Genomic DNA, 23,046 nt, shown 5'->3' on the forward strand with positions numbered 1-23,046 from the left:
TAACCAAACGCATACGCACGCACAAACGCACGCAAGCACACACATATCTTCTTGCAAACCTTACCGTCCACTGATCCCACTGAGTCATATGAATGTTTTGAAGCACGTTTTTCATTTTTCAACGAAATCCTAGGACATATCAAATTTTAGCATTAATCAGTTTTCAAGAAGCTTTTTTAATAAAAAAATAATGTTAAAATATTGTCGCCGTAAGTTTTAACATAGAAAGGTCGACTTCTACAGTCAGTTTTTTAACGGTATAAAGATTTATGATCATACAGGCACCACACTGAGAGAAAACAACAAGGTCTACGTTTCTGAAGACTTTTCTCTAGCTGTACTTGTTGAGCGCCAAAAAAATTAACACCTGTGCCATGTGAGTGCCGTTTTGAAATCCCATACCATCTTTAAACACGAGTCATTCTTTAAATATAACAAATTAAGTCTTGGAATTTGAACTGGTTATTGAAGGAAGACATGGCTATACGATACTGTATCAAAAATGAATACATTTGGAGTATTTACTGAGTATTTTATTCATCAGCGCGCAGATATCTTTCATTTTAAGAAAAGTTTTGAATTACCGGAGATACAATAAGAAATACTTACACTACCGCTCCTCTAAAATCACTTATCGAGCGCTGTATGTGTGAGTGCCACCTGTACTTGGGAGCGCCGGTACCAGGGTGTGATTTTGGTACCCGGCAATGATATGCGCAGTTCAAAGCAGGGATCTATTCGCAAGGAAGTGTTCCATAGAATTTAGATAGATTGATTTATATTATTTATTGATTTCTCGTCGGAATACAAACGACAGTTGTCGGGACCGGTGTCATTTAACAGAATGGTAACAGATCTGACGATTGATACCAGTGATTCATTGGTAGTGGTTCATTTAAACGTTTAACTGGCTATTGTTTCCCTAGTGTTCGTGAGAAGTTGCATATCTTCTAGTATAGAGAGCATTGATGGTAAAAATGCATTTTTTTAAAAAACACGCTGAAATGTTTCAAAATGCGTTTTATGATCGTCACCTATGCTCAATACATGGTAAAATGCTAAAATATATTGGCTAAACTTAACCAGGGGCGTAGAAGAATGGGGTGTGTGGAGATCCGAACCCCAAGTGTCTGTGGTTCTAACCAAGAATGTATTGAGCATAGTCCCTATTACTGAAACATATACATATAAATACATATACATATACTATAAATGTTGATGTTCTGGCTACAGTTTGAATAATGTAATAGCTCATGACAGAGTAGGTCATAAATGGATGCAGGGAAGGGTAATTCTAAGTATGTGCAAAATCTATGAAATTATATATACACTTGACTTCGATTAACAAAGATTTTTATTGTATCTTTATGGAAATAAAACATTCCAGACATGAAAACTGCATAATAGCTTTTATTATTAATGTATTACTGGCGCCAGTGATGACAGACCACTGGCTGGATGACAGACCCCAAATTTTGATACGTAGGTTAGTTATTAATTAGCTATAAGGGTATAATTAAAGCAAGGGCATTTTAGTATTCACGAGTCTGTTGTACATTGAGTGGAGATATCATTAAATAGTTTGGGCTCGATTTTCCAGTTATGAATGTGTTCGTGTATAACCTAAAGTTACTCAAGTTCATTCACTCAAAAGATATTTTGAAGCGAAAACAAATAGTTTCACGTTCTAGATCAAAACTGTGATATTTAACTCATCATAACTATTTTAATAATTGGAAAAGCGAGCCCAAAACTATCTAATGATATCTCAATGTACAACTGGTTTACGATTACAGAAATGCCCTTGCTTTAATTATACCATTATGACAATCAAATAACTAACCTAGTTTTCGGTCTGCAATTTTTACTGACTGACATCCAGGCAGTGATTTGTCATCACTGTCGCCGGTAATGCGGTATGACTTTGTGCAACCATCAAACCATTCTAGGTCCCGGAATTGTATGAAACATTTTTTTTTTTTTTTTTGCTTTTATAAACGGTAAATGTAAGCTGTATCAGTACTTTTACTCAGTAACTACTAATATCATCTCCCAAAGTACACGACAATTTATAGGAGAAATTTAACGGGAAAAAGTGCAATTTCCGCCCAGACTTAATACAACAGAAAGTTAACCTGTGTATATTCAAATACAATATCGGACGGTAAATTATTGTTCTGTGCATTCATATATAGTGTAATCCATCGCAGATTTCTAGAGGTCTGTAAGTACCGTGGCAGGAACGACTTATTAGACGATCAAATCCACCATTAAAATAGAACAGGCATATAAAGTAATATTTCCAGTATCACTCCATACCGGTCTTTAATTTTAGAAATACAATTTTATCATCGTATGTAAAACGTATTGCATTACAGACTTACATCCTTCAATTGATATCATTCCAGAGGTTTTATCAGAGCCATTTAAAACGGCGATATGATTTATCCCCTAACAATATAGAGGATTTTAGAAACGGTGCGACTGCGTGTTTTTCAAACCTAAATGTTTCGGTAGGGGCTTATATATTCTTATAATATTTGAAAAGTTTGTAAAATTAATTTTGAAAGGATAGTATTAATATCAAAAGATCATAAATCAGTGTGAACAATAAAGGTCATATAGGTCCACTTTGCTCATACCTCTTCACTTGCCTGTACGTGTTAATTTCGTAGATAAGATTCCAACTTTATTTGCAATTTCAAGTATTTCAAGATATATGTGTTTATCGCTCATAAGACAACTAACCACTTGTGAATTTTATCGCTTTTGAATGAAATTTTGAATTATTAACTCGAAGCATACGCATACTAGACGTCAAAATGACCAACGCAATATTTTGGACAATCAGTTTTCATATTTTGAAAATATAAATCGCTGTTTTTTTAGTCCAAGAGAAGAGTTACCGGAAGTAATGTTAGCTTGGGATTCTAAGATGTTTTGGAGCATCATTCTTTTCTCTTTGATAGAGGTACACTTCTCATATTTTGCAAAAGATTTTTTTAAATTTTGCAAATAAAAATATGTTACGTTTTAGACGTCTTCTCTAAGAACGTGCCGAGTAATTCTTTTCAAATCAAAAGAACACGTTTATTTGTATCTGTGGTAAAAAGCGAAAAATGTGTACTTTCCTTCGTTAAAATGGTCACTCTGTTCATTTTAGGACTTTAATGCTGGTTTTATTCATTTATCTATTTGTTTATTGTCACAAATTGGATCTTTATAGTAATAACTCGTGAAATAACAATTCTGAGAAACAAAATAACATTGACCAAGTAAAGGGAAAACTATTCTGATCTGTAAATGGATGTATTATTTCTTAGTTTCATAATACAAAATAAACATGTTTGCATGTATAAGCAGTATTGTATATTAGGTATATAAAACTATACATTTACAAGTAACATAGCATGAACATATAATGCTACTAAATTAATTGTGACTGAAGTTCTTCTACATACTATATACGCAGTTTGTTTGAGTACTTATTTACTTAGCCAGGGTTAATATATATGATGAAGATTTTCTAGATTTGAAATAATTTGAAGTGATGAAATAGTTTAGCGAAAGGATTGGCATAGTATATCTTGAAACCAGACTTTGACGATTCTAATTAAAAATGAAAACTCAAATATATAATATCAAGATATGTATTTATCATATCATTTTCTGTTGTTTGTTTATTATTACAGCTATCAAGAGCCGAGATTGTTCCATCAGCTGGGAATAATACGGTCTGTGGTAGTATCACTTGTTCCAACAATGCGAGATGCAAGGACGATAAATCTTGTCTGTGCCACGCAGGATACACGGTAGGAATACCCCCTGCGCCTCTCACATCCCCACCCCACGACACTGTCTCAAACTCAAGAGCAATTTTAAGCAGAAATCAGAAACGTTGTTTAAACAAATAGACCCATTGCAAGGTCCGCATTTCGTAATAGTGAGATGTGATATGAGTTAAAATCTGACGGGTCCGTGCATCATCGCGAATATATGCTGGAAGAAAGTATATAAATATTTTTTCAATTGAATTTCTTTTAAATCGTTTTAAACACCAATTAAAAGGTTATACATTTTTTTGTATATACTCATTATTACATACACTTTTTGAATGGCTTGCTGGTCAGTAGTCAAAACTGTTGCCCGAGGTCTGTAGGACCGGGAACAAATATTTTTGACCATTTTAGGGAAAGCCAGACATAAATGTTTTATTACGTGACATCAGAAATATATTTTCATTTGTGACCTAAGACAAGCAAAATTTAATGATGAAATATAGATCGGTCAGTGGCACAAACCATTGATCGGCGATTTATCTATTAAGGAGTCATGTGATCATCAGTAGACTTTTAACACAAAAAAAAAACACGATAAACAACATATTATCCGTATTCATGGGTCGTTCTTAAGAGAAATGTATGCAATAGCGACAAGACCTTCAATTTAGTCAAAATTAATAAATCTTTCTTTTGTGATACGAATAGGTACCTTTCGTCTTGATACTGACAAATGTTGATTTCAATGATAAAAGAGCTTTCACAAAATTTCACTAGCTTATTGAAAGACGGTCGCAACTAGTAAAAATGAAACACGCATCTTGAACGTCACAGAAAACCGAGTTCAATCGAGCAGTGCCGAGACCGACTGAGCGTAACCACATGTAATAGTTATTGTTTATCCTGCTGAAGCTAGATATTTGTTCTGTATTGTCCATCGGGATACGTTGGTGTCCATCGGGATACGTTGGTGTCCGAACTTGTAACAACCAACGCTTCGGGATTATGCAGATATTATTTTGCTTATCCCTACGTTATCGCAATATTACTTGCACCTTGATGCCCCGAGGACTACGAAGAATGTGTAGTGAACCTCAATAGAGTAGATTTTTTAATATCAATATAGGTGCATGTAATGATCAGTCCTAATTTTTATAATTAATTAATTTCATTTTATTTTTACTTTTACATTTTGACATGGATTTTTTTTATATTTTAAATGTTGCATTTATTATTTGAGTTTTGAATGTCAAACATCTTTTTCTTGTGGGTATCATGACGCAACTTGATTTCTTTTGTTTTGAAGGGTCCAACATGCCATGATGATTTTGACGAGTGTAAAATTGGCAACCCCTGTATGCACAGAGGTCATTGTAACAACACGGTTGGTAGCTGGACGTAAGACTCTTGTTCAACTTTGGCAGTTTTTTTTGTAATTGTAGGAATTTTCTTAGTACTACGAGTGTTCTGTGAAGGTTGCAGCACCGGGTGGGTTTGTGGCACCGCTAAACGTTATAGATTCCTTAGAATTGTGATTTCTGATAACAGTTGCTGTATTTTTTTTTAAACTATATATTCTCTGAAGAAAAAAACAGAAATCATAAGTTATTTCTTTTTGTTCGATGACTAGTTACACAGTGTAATGACATTTACGGGCTTTGTAACGCATTCGCGAAGGTTCAGCGATGCGACAAGGACTCCAATTCCATGTAAGACACACAATATATTTTTGCTGCATTTTACCAAGACTAATCGATGTCAAGTTCAGCTTTGTTGTTTTGTGTTATATTTCTTTCTCTTGTAGGAGAATGAGTGTCGTTTCATACTTAAGTTCTTAACTGCAAAAGATAATATATACTGAACAGCAAAAGAAACTATCCAGATGTATAACTGGTATATTTTGTAATAAAAAATAATTTTTAAAAATTGAATTGTTTCTTCATACCAAAATTACACTTGAAGATCTTCTCGTGATAAATTTTTAAAAATCAATCAACCGTGAAGTCAGTAGTCCAACAATAGCCGTTTGAAAGGCTTGTAGGACCACATTCGTAACAGATCGCATTTGTAACAGATTTCGTACGTATGCGATCGCATTCGTAACAGGTAAAATGTGTTACGAATGGGTATGTCCAACATGGGGGTTGACATGAGAAGCGCATATGTATCATGTTGAGTTTTATTCTCAAAATGTTCAATGAGTTGGTTGTCATCGCAACATCATTAAATGACTGCCATAAGGTCAGAGACCACCAATTCAAAAAAGTACAAGGAACTTACTGGGAATGAGGTAAGTGTATACCTGGGAATAAGGTAACGTCTGTGCGTTCTGATTGGTCAGTCGTGTAAACAAACCCAGGAAGTGATTTTTTTTTTTTCAAAATTGATATTTTTTCACTTCATTTACAGTGTTTTATTATACATTTTGACAAAATTTGCTACATTTTATGCTTATTGAAAAACAGTTTAAACAAACGAATTTCTCCCGCCATGTCAATGATGTAAACGGGGGGTCATCTCATTCACACGGAAATTACTTAAATAAAGTATCACTATTCTTATGTTTTTCGTCCGATATTTTGGTAGAACTAAGATAGCTCTTGAAAAACATGTAAATAGATATACATGTTTCGATGTATGGAAGGCCGTGCACGCCATAATGTTACAATGTAAGTCTATGGGAAAACAAATGGTGGTCTCTAACCATAAGCACCATCAAAAGTTAGCGTTGTCGTCGTCGAGGTCAATGACGTCATAAAATTATTTGATCCGCATCATGAGAGAATGGGCCTTCGGGAATCTTCGAGGCTTTGCAACCAGTGTGCGCGCAGTCTGATCATGGCCCACACCGTTCGCTGTTATTTCAAAGAAGGTTTATTCTACCTGAATATGAAATTTTCTGACCGTAATTCAGATACATAAATGCACAGGTCAGCCTAAAGATAGACTCTCCGGAAATTCACGAAAATGTCAGAATGCCAATTTTCCCGTGACGTGGCTCAATTTCTGTTATCATTTCTGCATACACTGCCACTACCACTATAATATGACTTCAGCTATTTCTACTGTTACTCGACTTGCTGAAATGTAGACCCACATGCTCAGGTTACTAGTTCGAACCCGGTGGCGACATACATTTTTAGCTATCTTTCGTCATCGAGAGCTGTTTCCAGTTGGTTGACGAACATGAAGTTGCTATATCATGGGACAAATTATGTACTCGTTAGCCTTAAGTCTAGGAGGGCCCGACCTTGTGTTGCGGACTAATGTCTATGAGATTCTAAGAAAATACACCTTATTTTCTAATTACCCTCACCCCACTGAGCCCGCCTGTGAGGTAATAGGCCTTCTTTTATTATATTCCCGCCGTGAAATAGCGGAGTCTGTGTGTTCGTGCAGTTATATATATATGGGTTCTTGTCCTTGGCATAACTTGCCCATGCATAGTCAGGCTTTCAAATTATTTGGTACAAATGATCAGCATGGATAGAAGGTGTGTTGCTATCTCCAAGATCAAGGTCACAGCTTTGAACTTGTTATTTTGTTGTAATATATATGTTTGTGCACGAATCATAACTCGCTTTAGTCAGATTTCCAGATACTTTGGTACAAATAACCAGCATTTTATTGACAATCTGTAGTGATCATATTACACCTATTACTGCAAACGTCTCAAATTTTGGCACTCTGTAGAATGGTCCAAGATGATGATGATGATGATGATGATTATTATTATTATTATTATTATTATTATGATGATGATGATGATGATGATGATGATAAAAATGTCAATGATATTAAAGTCAGTACAACAGTATCTTTATGTTAGTAACCGACAACTTCCCAGTTTGAAACAGCACCGAGTGGCGAAAATCTCAACAGATACGAGTAGTTTTCACCCGGTCTCAAACGCGTGTCCAGCGACACTCTAGTCGATGGTTAGTTCTTCCGATTAATTTCAATTGAAATTTTACCCTGGCTCATATACGAGTTTACACTCATACGTTCGTTGACGGGTCTGGTAAAACGCACCGATATTGAGACACGTAAGGTCTTAACTGGGTGGATGAGAGACACAATATCTCTGGAAATTCCGGCTTTGACTAGGAATTCAACCCGCTCCGCCGGTTTCGTAATCTGCAAAACTATCCACTGCACCACCCTCACCTGTGGAGTTATTCGTGCCGCTCCTATAGAGATACAAAATAAGAATGATTCCATACGAATGCAGACACCAGGACTGGCAACTAAACTCTCTTAGAAAATAGTCTCCAATAAAGTTCACGTCAGGGTTTTAAATGGGACATACATGTATTTCATTTGATGTATCCATTGTCGTCAGTATAAGTTTTCTTTGATGTTTAAAGCAATACGAATTGACACAGATAAACAAAACGAAAACGAAAACGAAAACCCTATCTTGCAGCGAACACGCGGACGCCGACGACATCAGGATCAATAGCCATAAGCAGTCTTCGAATAGTCAAGCTAGTCACTATTTTTAAGTATACATAAATGTATTTATACCAGGTGTTCAGCCTTTACAAGACTTTCTATGTCAGTTGAGACTGCCTTGGTCTTGATTTTAGTGCACTTTATTTGCTGTTAAAGCGATACAACCTGCGATTTGAACAGGGATTGCATATAGTGTGCATCTTCCCCTTTAATCATACATATGCATATACATGTATTCATGCATTTAGTAAAAATGAAATCTTAAAATCAAACCCGATATGGATAATTTATAAGTGACATGTACATGTAGTACCATGCTACTATGAACAGACCAGTCATGATAACGGTATTCTTGCCAAGTTTAATTGCCAGGTAACAAACCAGTACCAAGATACTCTAAGACAAATAGCGTGATATGGCTACTCTTCGAGGAGAAAAAGCAAGGTCTTATGATACATAATTTCAATGCAAGTTTGGTCAAAATCAAATAAAAATTGTGATCTCTGTCATGTTCGCAATGCTAAAATCAGCAAATTTTGTCAATTTAAGGGCCATAACTCCAACACAAATGTTGCTATATAGCTGGTTTTCGTAAGGAACCAAGATGTTATAGATATATAACTTATATACAAATTTGGTAAAAATGAAATAGTAAAATCAATAATTATTGCCATTTCTTGGGCCATAACTCCAAGACGAATAAGGTGATATGGCTGGTTTTCGAAAGGAACCGAGATACCATAGATATATATAAGTTCTGTGCAAGTTTTGTCAAAATCAAATAATAAATGTTGTCTCTGTCGTATTCACAAGAAAAATGTGAACGAACGGACGGTCGGACGACGGACGACGTACAAACTTTTTAAGGATGATCACAATAGCTTACTTTGTCACTTCGTACAAGTGAGCTAAAACATGTTACAGATGTGTTTCATATGTAAAAATGCACTTTTTTGTTCATTTTTCCGATTGAAAATGACATGTGACAAATGTGATCAGATGTCACATCAAAAATCGGCATCGATCACATTCGTCTCAAAAATTGTTACATATGTGCTTGATTTCTGTTACATATGCGATCTCATTTGTAACACCTGTTACATATGCGATCGCATTTGTAACACCTGTTACAAATGCGATCTGTTACGAATGTGGTCCTACAAAGGCTACATGTATATCTTCTGCGCGTCAGTTGCATTGTAACATCTCAATTGGGCGCTCGCGCTAAATTTGATTCAGTCGTGCGGTGCAACCAACAATATTTTTTAAAACTTTATGCTGTTTTCCGAGTTAGCCACTTATCAATATTTCCAATGACAATAACATTTCACAAAGAAAATTGTTGATTACAGGCGCACGTGAATTTCGTGCAAAACGGCTATTGTGGGACTACTGACTTCACGGTTGATTGATTTTTTAAAATTTTACACGTGAGGTTCTTCAAGTGTAATGTGATATGAAAAACATAAGTGATTTATAAATTAAAGTTTTTAAATAAAAAAATACCCCAGTTATAAAACTGGATAGTTTCTTTTGCTGTTCAGTATAGTATCAATCATCAATTCAATATTTAGTAGTGTGAGAAATTTATTAGGAGTAAAGACTTAATTTTAAAAAATGCTGTCCATCTAAAGCACTAGAGACAAAGCCAAAATATTGTAATATTTTCATGCGTTTATCACATGTTTTAGATGCGACTGTCTCGAAGGCTGGACTGGATTTCAGCATTGTGAAGATCTGGATAACACCACAGATATCCGGCTTTGTATGCCAGGGTGGATGGGAGACTGGTGTGCCGACCTATGTCTAAACGAGTTAGTATAAAGTCACGCGTGTATAGTGGCTAATTTCTACAAATTTTGCTTTTGCGCCCGACTCCGTTTGTAACAAAAAACTCACCACATAAATAAAAAGCACCAAACTTCTAGATTTCTCACGTTGGATCTTTCTTCTAATCGTAGTTACGTTTTGCCGACTCCTTAAAGACCAGCTCCAGTCCTACCTTTTAACCTTAAATTTTCACTGAAAAAGCATGAAAATCCTGACTATGAACAGTGACGCCTGTCAAATTAGGGTCTATTTTATATAAAATTCTATATAAAATACCTGCGGTTTCAGTGCGTGCTAAAGTGTGGCGCGTGGCCGTTAACTGTTACCTATTGTAATCATGGGTTGCATACACACAATAGATTTTGAATAGCCGCGGAGCTTTAACATCGTTGTTTGTATTTTCAACTTTTTATCTAGTACTGACTCGGGAGTTTGTTATTGTAGTTTTCATATATATATATAGAACCCTAATTTGCGTCACGTAATGGAACTTCTTTTCACCATTATCGTTGTTTCAGTTTATCGTCTTTTAACCAATTCGCCGTGGTCTATTTGCTCTAACATGTTGCGCGATTCAGTATTGCTTTGATTTGGACAGTATGAATTGTTAACATAAAGTCGTATTCCTCCGAATGTCAACAATATTGTCGTCCGCCAATGTAGAAGTTATTCTGTTATGCGAAAAATATCAATATTTCAGAACTTTCATCGTTAGCAAATTTTACAAGCCATGCAAGAAACAAACTGCTTTAAAACTGAGATATTTACTTTTTTGTATTCGTAAAATTTATAATCTGAAAATTAACGGTAAAATAAAAAAAAATGTCTTCTATAGTTATCGGTATGAATTTTCATTGACGAAAAATTGACAGAAGCAAATATTTTGAAACGCCGCATGCTATACAGTACTGATTGTTTGCAGTATTCGCGACATGCGTATGTTGAAAATATTATCTCAAAATTACATTTTTGTAGAGTCCAAACAATTTTGTGTGCGGACTCTACAGCCAGAAATATATTATGCGAGGACATATAAGTCCATGTGTTTGACATGTACTAAGAAAAAACTTTCAAAAGTTGTTATGTGAAAAACATATTATGTAAAAAGGTCGCCCCTTTAAATGTTTTAATAAGAGGCATTAGCCAAAAGCCATTGTAAATCGGTATATCACAAACATTTCAGCACAATGTGCGGACAAAACCAGGTTTGCAAAATGCGTGGAAGAGGATTAAAGTGCGCATGTGATGTCGGCTGGACAGGTAGGAACTGCACTCTAGATGTGGATGAATGCACGAAGAACCCATGCAAACATTCTGGATCTTGTGTCAATACAGTTGGTTCCTACACTTGCACGTGTCCAGTAGAGTGGCAAGGCAATGACTGTGAAGATGACGTAAACGAATGTATGTCTGATCCGTGCCGAAATTCTGGCAAGTGTGTAAACACAATCGGGTCATATAACTGCTCGTGTGCACCAAGTTGGCGGGGTAAAAACTGTACAGAAACGGACTGGTGTGCCAATACACCTTGTAAAAACTCAGCAACGTGTACAAATGCACGTGATACATATCAGTGCACGTGTGCTTCCGGTTGGAAGGGATTTAACTGCACCGATGACATTGATGAATGTGTATCAAACCCTTGTGTTAATGCTGTGTTTTGTAATAACACCTTCGGTTCCTATACATGCACGTGCACACAAGGTTGGGAAGGTAAAAACTGTGACAAGGACATAGATGAATGCGCATCTACACCATGTGCAAACTCTGGGGTTTGTGCTAATGTACAGGGGTCTTATAAATGCGCATGCGCTCCCGGCTGGCAAGGTGACAACTGTGAAAATGATATTAATGAATGTAATGTGAATCCATGCCAGCATGCAAGCACGTGCAGTAACATCGCTGGTTCTTACACATGCGCATGCGCACTAGGCTGGCAAGGTGAAAACTGCATATACAAAGATAGCTGCCTATATTCACCATGCGAAAATAACGCCACATGTACCAGTATTCGAGATAGATATCAATGCGCATGCGCATCTGGATGGAAAGGGATCAACTGCTCGGATGATGTAGATGAGTGCACGAGTGCCGCGCCTTGTAAAAATCAAGGAACATGCAATAACACACTTGGTTCATACATGTGCACTTGCAGCGCCGGTTGGCAGGGTGATGTCTGTGACGTCGATGTAAATGAATGTCTCGCAACTCCATGTAACAAATCTTACACGTGCAAAAACACACAAGGCTCGTTTTCTTGCGAGCCGTTCAAAAAAGGTATATAACGTTCGAATTATATCACTTTAATAATTTAATGACTTGTCCGACAAAAATAGATAGAAAATGACAGGCTGTCTTAAAGCTATTTCTTCATGATCAGAAGGTACCGCCTTGAGTGTTTTGCATTCTGCCCCAATGACGTATTAACGCTTACCATGCTAAATTTCTATAATGGACTTGTCCATCTTCCAATTTGAGCAGTACCATTTATCATTTGAAGGGGTGTTTACTAAAAATTTACTGAATGAATAGCGAACAGTGCAGACCATGATCAGACTGCACGGATGTGCAGGCTGATCTTGGTCTGCACTGGTCGCAAAGGCAGAATCACTTGCCGCTAGCAGGCTAAGGGTTAACTGCAAACGAAATATAGAATGCGCGTATTTAGTATGAATAACGAATCATATTTGGAACAGATTTGCTCAAATTACTAATTTTCGTAATGTATGTCGTGCACCCGAGTACATGTAATTCAAATCGCAGTCACGTGACAGTATGCCTTATGCAAGATAATAGTATCACAAATATGATCAAAAGTAACATTCAGGCTTACATCTGTAATTTCAGTTTGTTTTTCAGGGGCCTGTTTCACAGACGTTCGTCAGTTTCATCCTTAGTTTCTTCTCTAAGTACTCACTTTTAAGACACATTCTATTGTATTATCGTTTTTGTAACATTCAACGTTATGACATAGCTATCATATATCTGTTCTGCCCATTTTCCAGATAAAGACAAGTAGTTAATAGGTATCTTCTTAAAATGATTTTCGTGAAACGCCTTACAACTACGTTCTACCTTTGCCCTAACTAGACTTAGTGAAATGGAACCCACGGTCCGTTTTCATCAACGTTTAAAATCTGAAATTTAGAATTAGACTTTAAAGTTTTGATAAAATACAATGTTCGGTCTCAGTAAAACCTGATTACTTTTTAGGGAGCAGTGCCTCCTCCAAGGCAAGCGTTATTGCAGGAGCTGTTATAGGCCCTATGGTAGTCCTAGGTGGCGTAGCGACTGGCCTGCTGGTGTTCAAACATAAATTTTGGTAAGATTAATTGCAGGCCTATTGAAAGTAAAATATGAGCTATTATCGACGTGATGCAGAGGTTTAGTTGATCAGCTTTCTTACGTAATGTGCCGAATGCATGGTCCGAACTACTGCTGTTACTGATTGCGTTGTTGCCACGGTAATGCAGGTTCGAATCCCACCTGTCCAAGATTTACTTAAGTTACATGTATATTTACTTTTTTCGGTTTAAAACGGTTGTTTTAGAAGTTAGTAAACTCGAAAGGTTTCAGTGAAAGTACTCTGACATAACTCAAAGTTTATAAGTGGTACCAATTTAAAAGGAAGTAATATTCTTTGTGCATCGGTTGTATTTTACAAACTTTTGAATAAGAATTTGTTGTTTATGCACGACTTTTCCATGTTTATATAAATACGAAACAATTCGTACTTTTGATTGGCAGGAATAAAGGAAGCGTATCAAGTGGGAATGACCAACTGAACAAAGAGGAAAACAAAACACATGCGGAGAATGAGGACCCCCTGGAAGGACAAACAGACAAACCGGAAGTACAGACTGATAAGCCAATGGGAAGAGTTCGAGACTTCATAGCAAGGACACGTTTCTCTATTGGCAATTTCTTTACAAGGAAGTGATATTTTAACGTATTTGTATTCAACTTTATTCTCCGTAGACTAGATAGTAGATAGGGCAAACCGACAAACCGGAAATAGAGACAGGCTAACAGGTCATAACAAGGACACATTTCTCGGTTGACAGTTTCTTTACAAAGAAGTGGCAGTTTTAAAACAATTGTATAATTTTACTCTCTGAATATTGTGAACAGTATTTTCTATAGGAAAAGGAAGTGAAAATGAAACATAAACAAGTCAAGTTCAGACGTTATTCCCGGTTGTCTACATAGGTCTGCACATTGGAACTGTTAGTTTCATTTTTTTCTATATGTGTGTATAGAATATCGTTGCCGAAGGACAATGAAAGTAGGCGTTAGCAGGGTGCAGATGATAGTTTTCCGAACAACTATTTTGTTTTTATTTGTTTTCTTACCAGTTTTTAGTTGTTGTTTTCTTTTTAAATCCAACACAAGATTATTTTTAACTGTATGGTTGCTGCAATTCTTCGAATGTGCTTGCAGCGCCATAATAGATCCGTATTTTTACTGATTATATACAAAAGGTGACACAAATAGTATGCAAGCGTTTATATTTTGTATTTTTATTAACAAAAATATGATATCGAAATGCACATTTCATTAAATATACATGCGGACATGCATAAAGAAACAATATTAGAACAGAGAACTTTGAATTTATGAAATGAAATAACGTTCTTATACTGTAATTGTGCCTTCTTTCAACTTTAATTGTTATCTTAACACTACTGTGTGATTTTGTTTGTATGTAATGATGAAATAAGTAAAATTTCTGTTCTCTTCTCTTCTATTCTGTTCATTATAACAACTGTTGAAGTTAGTTGAGTCTTGTTCGCACTCTGGTTCATGACATAGTAACAATATTAAGTTCCTCATTTTGAGTCAACGTTCTTTGATGTTTATGTAACAACAATACTTTCAATGTAGACAGACAACTCCTGGTAACTTTTTATGCACTCTACAAGAACTTTGAGACCTTTATCTCTCATCTGAAAAAGAGCAAAAGTTGAAACAAAATCTATGAAGTTTAGATGAATATATGCATTTAAAATGTAAACCAGAAAGTTGGGAAATGTACAGTAATGCCCAGCACGGTGAGTAGAACAGAACAGCGTATGATAAGTTCCTAGTCGAAACGAAACGTATGCTATGTCCTCCATGATGACTGGCTGGACAAAGTACTGAAATAGTTGAAAACTACCATCAAACAAAAAAAAAACGCAAATCAGAGGAAGAAATAATAATTTCGTAGCCGTAAATTGGCGGCATATTCCATATCCACAGACAAAACAAATTTAATTTTAATATGCTTGTCGCGTTAACGTGCGGTGACGTCAAAGATTTTGTTGCGACCAAGAAAGAGTGTTGCTATATTTTATCTACTGTTTTAGATTAAGGGCATATTAGAATCGAAATAATTTATAGCACAACCGTGTTTTAACACTAGTTACACACTCGGGCGGTAATACGTAATATAAATAATTTCACTCGGGCTGCGCCCTCGTGATATTATTACGCCCGACGTATAACCACCCATCGTGCATAAGTAGTGTTAAAGCACTTATTTGCTATAAATTATTTCTTAAATAAAACGTTAAAATTCGACGCCATTGCTTCACTCATTATATTACGTATTTCCATCGGTTGTATTTTATAGCTAAATGATTAAGTGTACACGTATTTTGATACAGTTTGCTATATTTTTCGTCTGCAATGAAACAGTAAACCACAATCCTGATGTCGTTAAAGTGCATGCGTTGACACTTGGGTAGAAACAACTAAAATCTTAGTCTGCTATCAATAAATGACTCTACATGTCTGGTAAAAAAAGGTTTGATTGATAAAACAGCGGAGAGGTGAGTGTTGGGGTTGGGTGGGGATGTGGGGGAGGGTAGGTTCGGAGTCTAACTGTTATAATGAATTTATTCGCATATTATTCCGAAGCATATGTAGTTACCATTTATCATATAATTTTCGTTGTACAGGTTGTAGGTCTCGTTGAGATGTATGTATTCCTCGTTTTTAATTTGTCGTCTGCAACAAGGACAATGTTTCAGGAAAAATAATTCCGTATTTTTCACACAGTAAAATAGCCCGACAGCTAGGCCAAATAACAAAGCAACTACTCCAATAACTGTTGGAATAATCCAGACAAGTCTGACGTAATCAAAAGTGTCGTCTGCAACTGTTGTCGTCGAAATTATAAACGTTGATGTCTCAAATTCGTACTCAAAAGCTGGCGCCATTACGACTGTAGGATTGGTAAATGAGCCTATTTTATAACTTATTCATATAAGTTTAGTTTAAATGACGCAGTTTTAACATCCATAATAAATTCCAATAAGGACAAAATTAATCCGAAAGAAAGAAAAATGTAAACTTATCACATAATATCTTGTGATCTATGATATTAATTGTAATATGGATTATAACGCGAAATACATGTACAGAAAAATAGACAACAGTCCGTGTATTATCTCAACTATAAAAATGATAATTTTGATATCACTTGAGTTCATGATCTCATTACAAGATACTGTATCAATATTGTGTCATTATCAAGTTAAATATATTCGTATGACCATTATTCATCCTTTGTATGTAAGTACGTCATGTATTGTAACCTGGTTCAAATGTTTTGGGCAATGTTTAGCTCTATATAGATACTTTTACAACAATTTTGCGAGAATTTAGCAAAATCAACTCTGTTGGTGTAAAACAACTTCCCCACAGAATTTACACTCGAACAGCAAAATATATTGACTGACAAACGAACCTTGAGTATCAGTGGAGTAATATATGGGCTTGGTCTGCGTTGGATTGATGTGGATGTACAATGTCTTCAAACGGCATCAGAAGTGTACAGCGGACGCAGTTGTCACGTGGTAACGGATCGGACTACGAAATGATTCGGAGCTTACGCTCCTGCAAATAAAATTACAAACATTTGGATAAAAGTCATGCGTACGAGTGGTGCTCGAGAAGGAATATTCTGTGATTGGAGAAACTTCTGTAACTTGTACTATCTTTCAACTTTTAAAATAACTTTAACAGTCTCTTGAAGGAGTCGTCCAAATGGGTTACCGGTGACGAATATAAGGAAAACCTTCAACACGCACCCACGCACGCACGCACGCACGCACGCACGCACGCAAATAAGTTTAATTTAATCTTGTCTACTGGCCTAGACTAAGGTGCTCAGATGTTTATCCACTTGTTAGGCTGTCCGCAAGTTAAATTTGGAAATAATTTCAGCTTCATATCCTTCCCTTTAAAACTGGTAAAATCTATCAAAATACAATTTCCATTGTAAGTATCTGTAGTTTAATGCTTTTTTCACCAATATATGAAGTCCAGATAAAAACCATTTGCCACCAGTGATTTCATTCGGAGGAAATAAGTCCAGACGGATTGTTTGTTCAGGTCCGGTCCCGTCCCCCGTCCCGCATTCCGTCCCGTCCAGTCCCGTCCCGTTCTGTCCATTCTAGTTCTCATAATACAGATCATGTTAGCTCCGTTGTATTTGGTTTACTTTCGGTTAGTTCCGTTCTGTAACACCTACTATGAGTCCACCCTCTTGGAAAGACAGTACTCACTGGTAACGTAATTAGGAGTCAAGGGTGGTCTTCAACACGCTGGGACTCGGACATGCACCTCCTGGATGAGTATGTGGTACATAATCCACTAGAACACCGCTCTATGAATAAAACCTTTAAAAAGAACAGTAAAATCAACACGTCACATATTCAATATCTTGCATTGAAATAAAGCGTAACTAATGCGGCTACACGCTGAAAAGACGTTGAATGCTCAACTTTGCTACAGTCGTTATTCATTCCTCATCTCATGTCAGATTTCTATCAATTCTTTGAGGTGTTTTTTTCTGTTTTTTACACAAATCCGTTCAGTTCAGTTCTTGCACATTAGTTCTAAATTCTGATTTATGTGTTCTAACTTAGAGGTTCTAATGTTTTATGTAACTTATATCGAAGTCTTCTGTAAATATGGTAAAATTGTAATAGATAATTGGCAAGACAAAATCATTTTCCAAATATTAAGCAGATGAAGACGATTTTGTTCTCCAACCGTTACTTCTAAGTTCTAAATCATTGACTGTAAATCATCTTTATACAAATGTGTCACAGAGCATAAGCAAAAATAGTACCTTGAAGTCCAAGTCACGTTTTATGAATACGCGTTTTAGGGTATGTATTTCAGAGACAACTTCACATACTATATTATTATTAATTACACAAATTTTACATTCTGGTTTGAATAGTTAGTTTTATCAAATAGTTACACATTTCACTTCCATGTTGAAGATATCTTCAAGTTTAGTTGATTCCCTCTTAAACTTACTTCCTGGAAAAAAAAACAGTACTGGTGTCAAATTAGAACAGAAAGAGTGTGGTCGTGAGCTCGAATTCCCAACCTCAGGACTGAGCATCTTACTTACATAGACATGTAAGTCAATGATCTCATACAAGGCCTAAAATACAAATACATATATTCATTGTACATGTAAAACTTAATCATGTAGTATTTCGTTTCTTTTATAACTAGCAAATGCAGGGTGGCCAACTCCCCTGACTTTTGGATACCGTAAAATGAGAAAATGTCACGATTCATGTAACATTTTGCCTATATTTTCCTTATTTCCTGGCGGATTTTCATATGATAAAGAGCGTCGAAGACAGCAAAATGAGTGCTTTCCTACGCACAATACATCTGCAATCACTTCTCAGTAAGTTTCTCAAACAGTTCACCTTACTGCGAAAGTGTTTACGTTATCTACACAGACAAAGACGTCGGACGAAGCGTTTGAGAAAAGTACTAATAACTGATGACAGACGCTTTGTGCGAAGGGAAAGCACTCAGTTTGCTGTCTCTAATGCACTTTATCTTATGAAAATCAACTAATCAGGAAAATATAGGCAAAATGTTACTCTGAGTCGATACATTTCCTTCGTGTGTACGGTATCCAAAAGTCATGTGGGTTGTCCACCCTGAAATGCTTGCTAGTTCGAGTGTTAAATTATAGCAAAAATACATTTGAGTGAAAACTGCCATGCAGGGGCTTCAACATTGTGCACTGCTTGTAAATCGGCAAATTCATTAAAAAGGTTACAATTTTAATAGGCTGAATAGGTATCTTTAATCGTCCACATGTTAACTTGGATGTAGACATAATACAAGTATAGTCACAATGACTTTTATGAAGTCCATGCCTCAGGGGAATGTGCAGTAAGACCGGGTCTCGAACCCAGGCCTAAGAATATCGTCCCGATACTCTACCGACTGAGATAACGGAGCGTTTACATATTTATATATTCTGTACTGAAACATTTGTGTTGTGGGGGATGGGGGTATGTCGTCTTTGGTGTTTCATCTGTAAAACTGAAGTTCAAGCACGGACAGGGCATTAATTTCAATACATTCTTTTTCTCCAACTTAAGATGTTTTCAGCAGTATATAGATATAATATTGCCTTTGACTTAAAAAGATTAACCCGACCTTCGTTAATTCACTTATTCATATCACGAAAAGTCCATTCATTCAATACGTTCATTCTCAAATAGGGTATTTATCAAATAAATCAATGCCATTCCTGTAACGCTGTTATAGACATCAAATAATTTACCATCCGTGCATGAAGAGTATAACTCAAGGCTAAACAAGTAAGATATTTGGTAAAAAAGATATTAAGTCGAAATAAAAAAAGCATAACTGTGTTAAGCGTTTCTGTTATTCATACGACTTTTGATATACAAAAATGTGTCAAACTTGAATTAGTCAAAGCGCACGTATAAATGAATAATGATGTGATACGAATTTATCCGGGCGAGAAACTGTCAATAATGCTTTAAAAAAAAGCTCAGTATTTCTTTTAATTTCGAAACGATTTCTAGCTTTTCATTTGCATTTAATAGATTTCAGGATATTTCATTAACCAAAAGGCGTGTAGTTTCTGAATTTATCTATTATAACTGTTAAAGCAATTATGTAACAAATGTAATACAATAGATCTCATATCATACTTAAGCAAAGAATGTTTATCAAAAATAATACTTTTGGTATGAAAATAAAGTTTTAAAAATTCTAATTTGAGCCGAGTCATGAGAAAACCAACATAGTGGCTTTGCGACCTGCATGGATCCATAAGCGCAGTCTGGTCAGGATCCATGCTGTTCGCTAACAGTTTCTCTAATTGCAATAGACTTTGAAAGCGAACAGCATGGATCCTGACCAGACTGCGCTGATGCGCAGGCTGGTCTGGATCAATGCTGGTCGCAAAGACACTATGTTGGTTTTCTCATGGCGCGGCTCATTTGTATTAAGCAGTAAATGTAAATGATCAAATGTTAAAGTATCGAAGAAATCTGCTGCTTGACTAAAGTCTGAATACCAACCTTTAAAGCGAGCTGTGCTATCATGCGTGCTAAGGAAAACGTTTCACTTAAAAAACAACATTAAATAAGGAATACGAGCCTTTTGACTCATTATTTTATAAATTTCTATAAACCAGGATTCAGGATTTTTGTTTTCCATGGGGAGTTTATGGGGTCATCTAGACGAGGGTGTGGCGTTTATTGTTTTAGGATTATGGTGGATGTATAATATCTTCAAGCGCTATATACAGGTAGGCTTTCTTTTGTCTGGATATTAGCAGGACTGAGGGGGTGGGGTGGGGGTAGTAGGGTAGTAAAGTATACACTTATTGAATGTCTTACCGGTCAGTAATCAAAACTGTCGGTCTAAGGTCAGGAGCAAGCCATACAATAAATACTTTATTATAGCATGACATTAGTTTGCAATACTTTATCAACAAGAATGAGTAACAAAATAATGGCTCGCAAATAATGACGGAATTTGAAGCATTTCAGAGGTTTTTAACAGAACTACACATTCCATGTGTCCAGGAATTTTGGGAATATGGTCTTGAGTCTTAAGGTATAGTTTAAAGGCAAAGTCTGAAATACGCATCTCATGCCATGAATATACTACCACTTTAGATTTCATACAGTTTGCCGGGTTGTAGTGATAAATATAGCCAGTCTATCCCTCTGATCCGTGACATTCCGTGCAAAGCATGATTGCAAATTATCTAGATACATGTACACTGCTGACTAGTGTACAAAATTAACCAACTACAGTTAATGCGGTCTCAATCAAATGGAATTTGCAATATTCAACTATTAGCCTTGTCATCAGTGCTTCCTAGGGATCCACTTTTCAGATTTTGATAACATATTTTGTTAGTATTACGTTAATTAGTATATACCTTTTTTTAAGAATTTTACAAAAGCAGTTGATAATTTTCAGGTTTTAGTTATCAAAAACATTCTTACATTTTTTAACGATGTTTCAACAAATAACTTCTTATTTACACTGCAGTATGTTTCTTTTTATGCCTCGAAGATGAGCATATTAACTTCACATTGTCCGTCCGTCCGACTGTAATTTTGTAAATTCTTGTCCGGGCTGTAACTCGATCTGCTATCCATGAAGGAATTTTGGAATAGTTTGGCATAAACATTAACCTTAAGGTATAGGTCCATGTTTCGGAGAAAAAAGTTCGAACGTCAGCAAATCATAGAAAGAAAGCATTGTTTTACATGAAAATTTAACAGCGTATAAAACATTTATATTATTCTACAAAACCATTGCCAATTTACTCATATATGTATTGAATTCCGGAAAGGGACTGCATGAAGGGGCCACACTTCTGGACAGTCCAGCGCCTTTAAAAACTCACCATTTTTTTAAAAGATGTTACAGGTCTTCGTTTTGATGCATTTGCAACATCGTACGAGTGTTTAAACTTTACATAACTGGGTAAACATCGTTTTGACAATTGTTTACATTTATTTCTTTACAAATGGCATTCTTATTCAGGCGCGTAGTGAAAATCACTTCAAATTGCTAATCTATGTCGTTTCAATACGAAGTCTATATAATCCAACAGAGATTGCTGCATATACAATCATTGCTTACTTCATATTCTGTTTTTAAAAAAGTGGAATGGCGAACTCAATGGGACATGCAAAATGTGATCGTTAAAATATATAATACATGTTCCTTACCAGTAGGAATTATTTGTATAGCAAAACTGATTTATAATAAGTTGATTTAACATGCATTTAAATTCACCAGTTGTCTTTGTAGTTTTACAACAATTTTTGTATAGGTTTGAAATTTATTTCATTATCCTCCTATTTGATTACTTATTTTGTAATAATCCTGAACATGTGAAATATTACAATCTTACAATTTTAAAGAGGCGAACTTGTATAACAAAATTTTAACACAATGTCAAAAAAAAAAAAATGAAACAAATTTTGGCCTTCAAGTCTAAAAGGGATTTCGAATATGATATTTTTGTAATAGTACAGACATAATTTTCGCACATAATAATTATTAAGTTATTTTCAGACGTCACAGAATATTTGTTATGACTAATAATTGTACTTAAATGTATACAATTATCAATTAGTCCATGGTCACATTGTTGTAGAAAATAAAATCCTATAGAAATCAAATAATTACGCCCGATTAACGAATCAATATGTTATTACAATGTCTACCCAATGCTAATGTTAAAGCCTCGTATAAAACTTCTGAAAAAAAAAAAAAAACTTTTTTGGTTCGCTATATCTTAATATGTGTTATTTCAATGTATATATATTCTAACATTGGGGCATGGAAATATGTTCTTTACAAACCATGTTTGTTTTCATAGATCAAATAAGAGCTAAAATAGTGACATTTTCAATTACATTTTACCGAAAATTAAATAAAACAGTGTTCGCTTTAGTTGAAATTAACTGTTTATATCATTTCGCTATCGTGAAATCACAATGACGAAGCACGAAATCACAATGGCGAAGCGCGAAATAGTGAATTTTTCGGAATTTCGCGCTTCACAATTGCGCTTCGAAATCGTAATATTGCGTTTTGTGCTTCTCCATCATGCGCAGGTGATGAGGGAAGCGTTGGATCCGATCCATGACGGCAAAGAGCGAGA

General features: G+C 35.6%; 1 protein-coding gene and 1 long non-coding RNA gene across 3 annotated transcripts; one reads left to right on the plus strand and one right to left on the minus strand.

Moving 5' to 3' along the window:
* Nucleotides 1-3,528: 3,528 nt before the first annotated feature.
* On the plus strand, nt 3,529-13,402 carry LOC123547045 (fibropellin-1-like). Of its 2 annotated transcripts, none has more exons than XM_053552034.1 (5): nt 3,529-3,812; nt 5,086-5,163; nt 9,926-10,048; nt 11,248-12,341; nt 13,278-13,402. In XM_053552034.1, the coding sequence occupies exons 1-5, from the start codon at nt 3,649-3,651 to the stop codon at nt 13,388-13,390; spliced, it is 1,572 nt and encodes a 523-aa protein (XP_053408009.1). In that variant the 5' UTR covers nt 3,529-3,648; the 3' UTR covers nt 13,391-13,402. The 2 variants fall into 2 exon arrangements, with proteins under 2 accessions (XP_053408009.1, XP_053408010.1); XM_053552035.1 differs by having other exon boundaries at nt 3,532-3,812; nt 5,086-5,177.
* Nucleotides 13,403-14,555: 1,153 nt separating this feature from the next.
* Nucleotides 14,556-16,599, minus strand: LOC123547046 (uncharacterized). Its single transcript, XR_006685576.2, has 2 exons — nt 15,979-16,599; nt 14,556-15,010 (listed from the first exon to the last, which is right to left on the minus strand). It is a non-coding gene; the product is annotated as an uncharacterized LOC123547046 (long non-coding RNA).
* Between the last annotated feature and the right edge of the window lie 6,447 nt (nt 16,600-23,046).

This window comes from Mercenaria mercenaria, chromosome 9 (assembly GCF_021730395.1).
Source record: "Mercenaria mercenaria strain notata chromosome 9, MADL_Memer_1, whole genome shotgun sequence".
Taxonomy (NCBI): domain Eukaryota; kingdom Metazoa; phylum Mollusca; class Bivalvia; order Venerida; family Veneridae; genus Mercenaria; species Mercenaria mercenaria.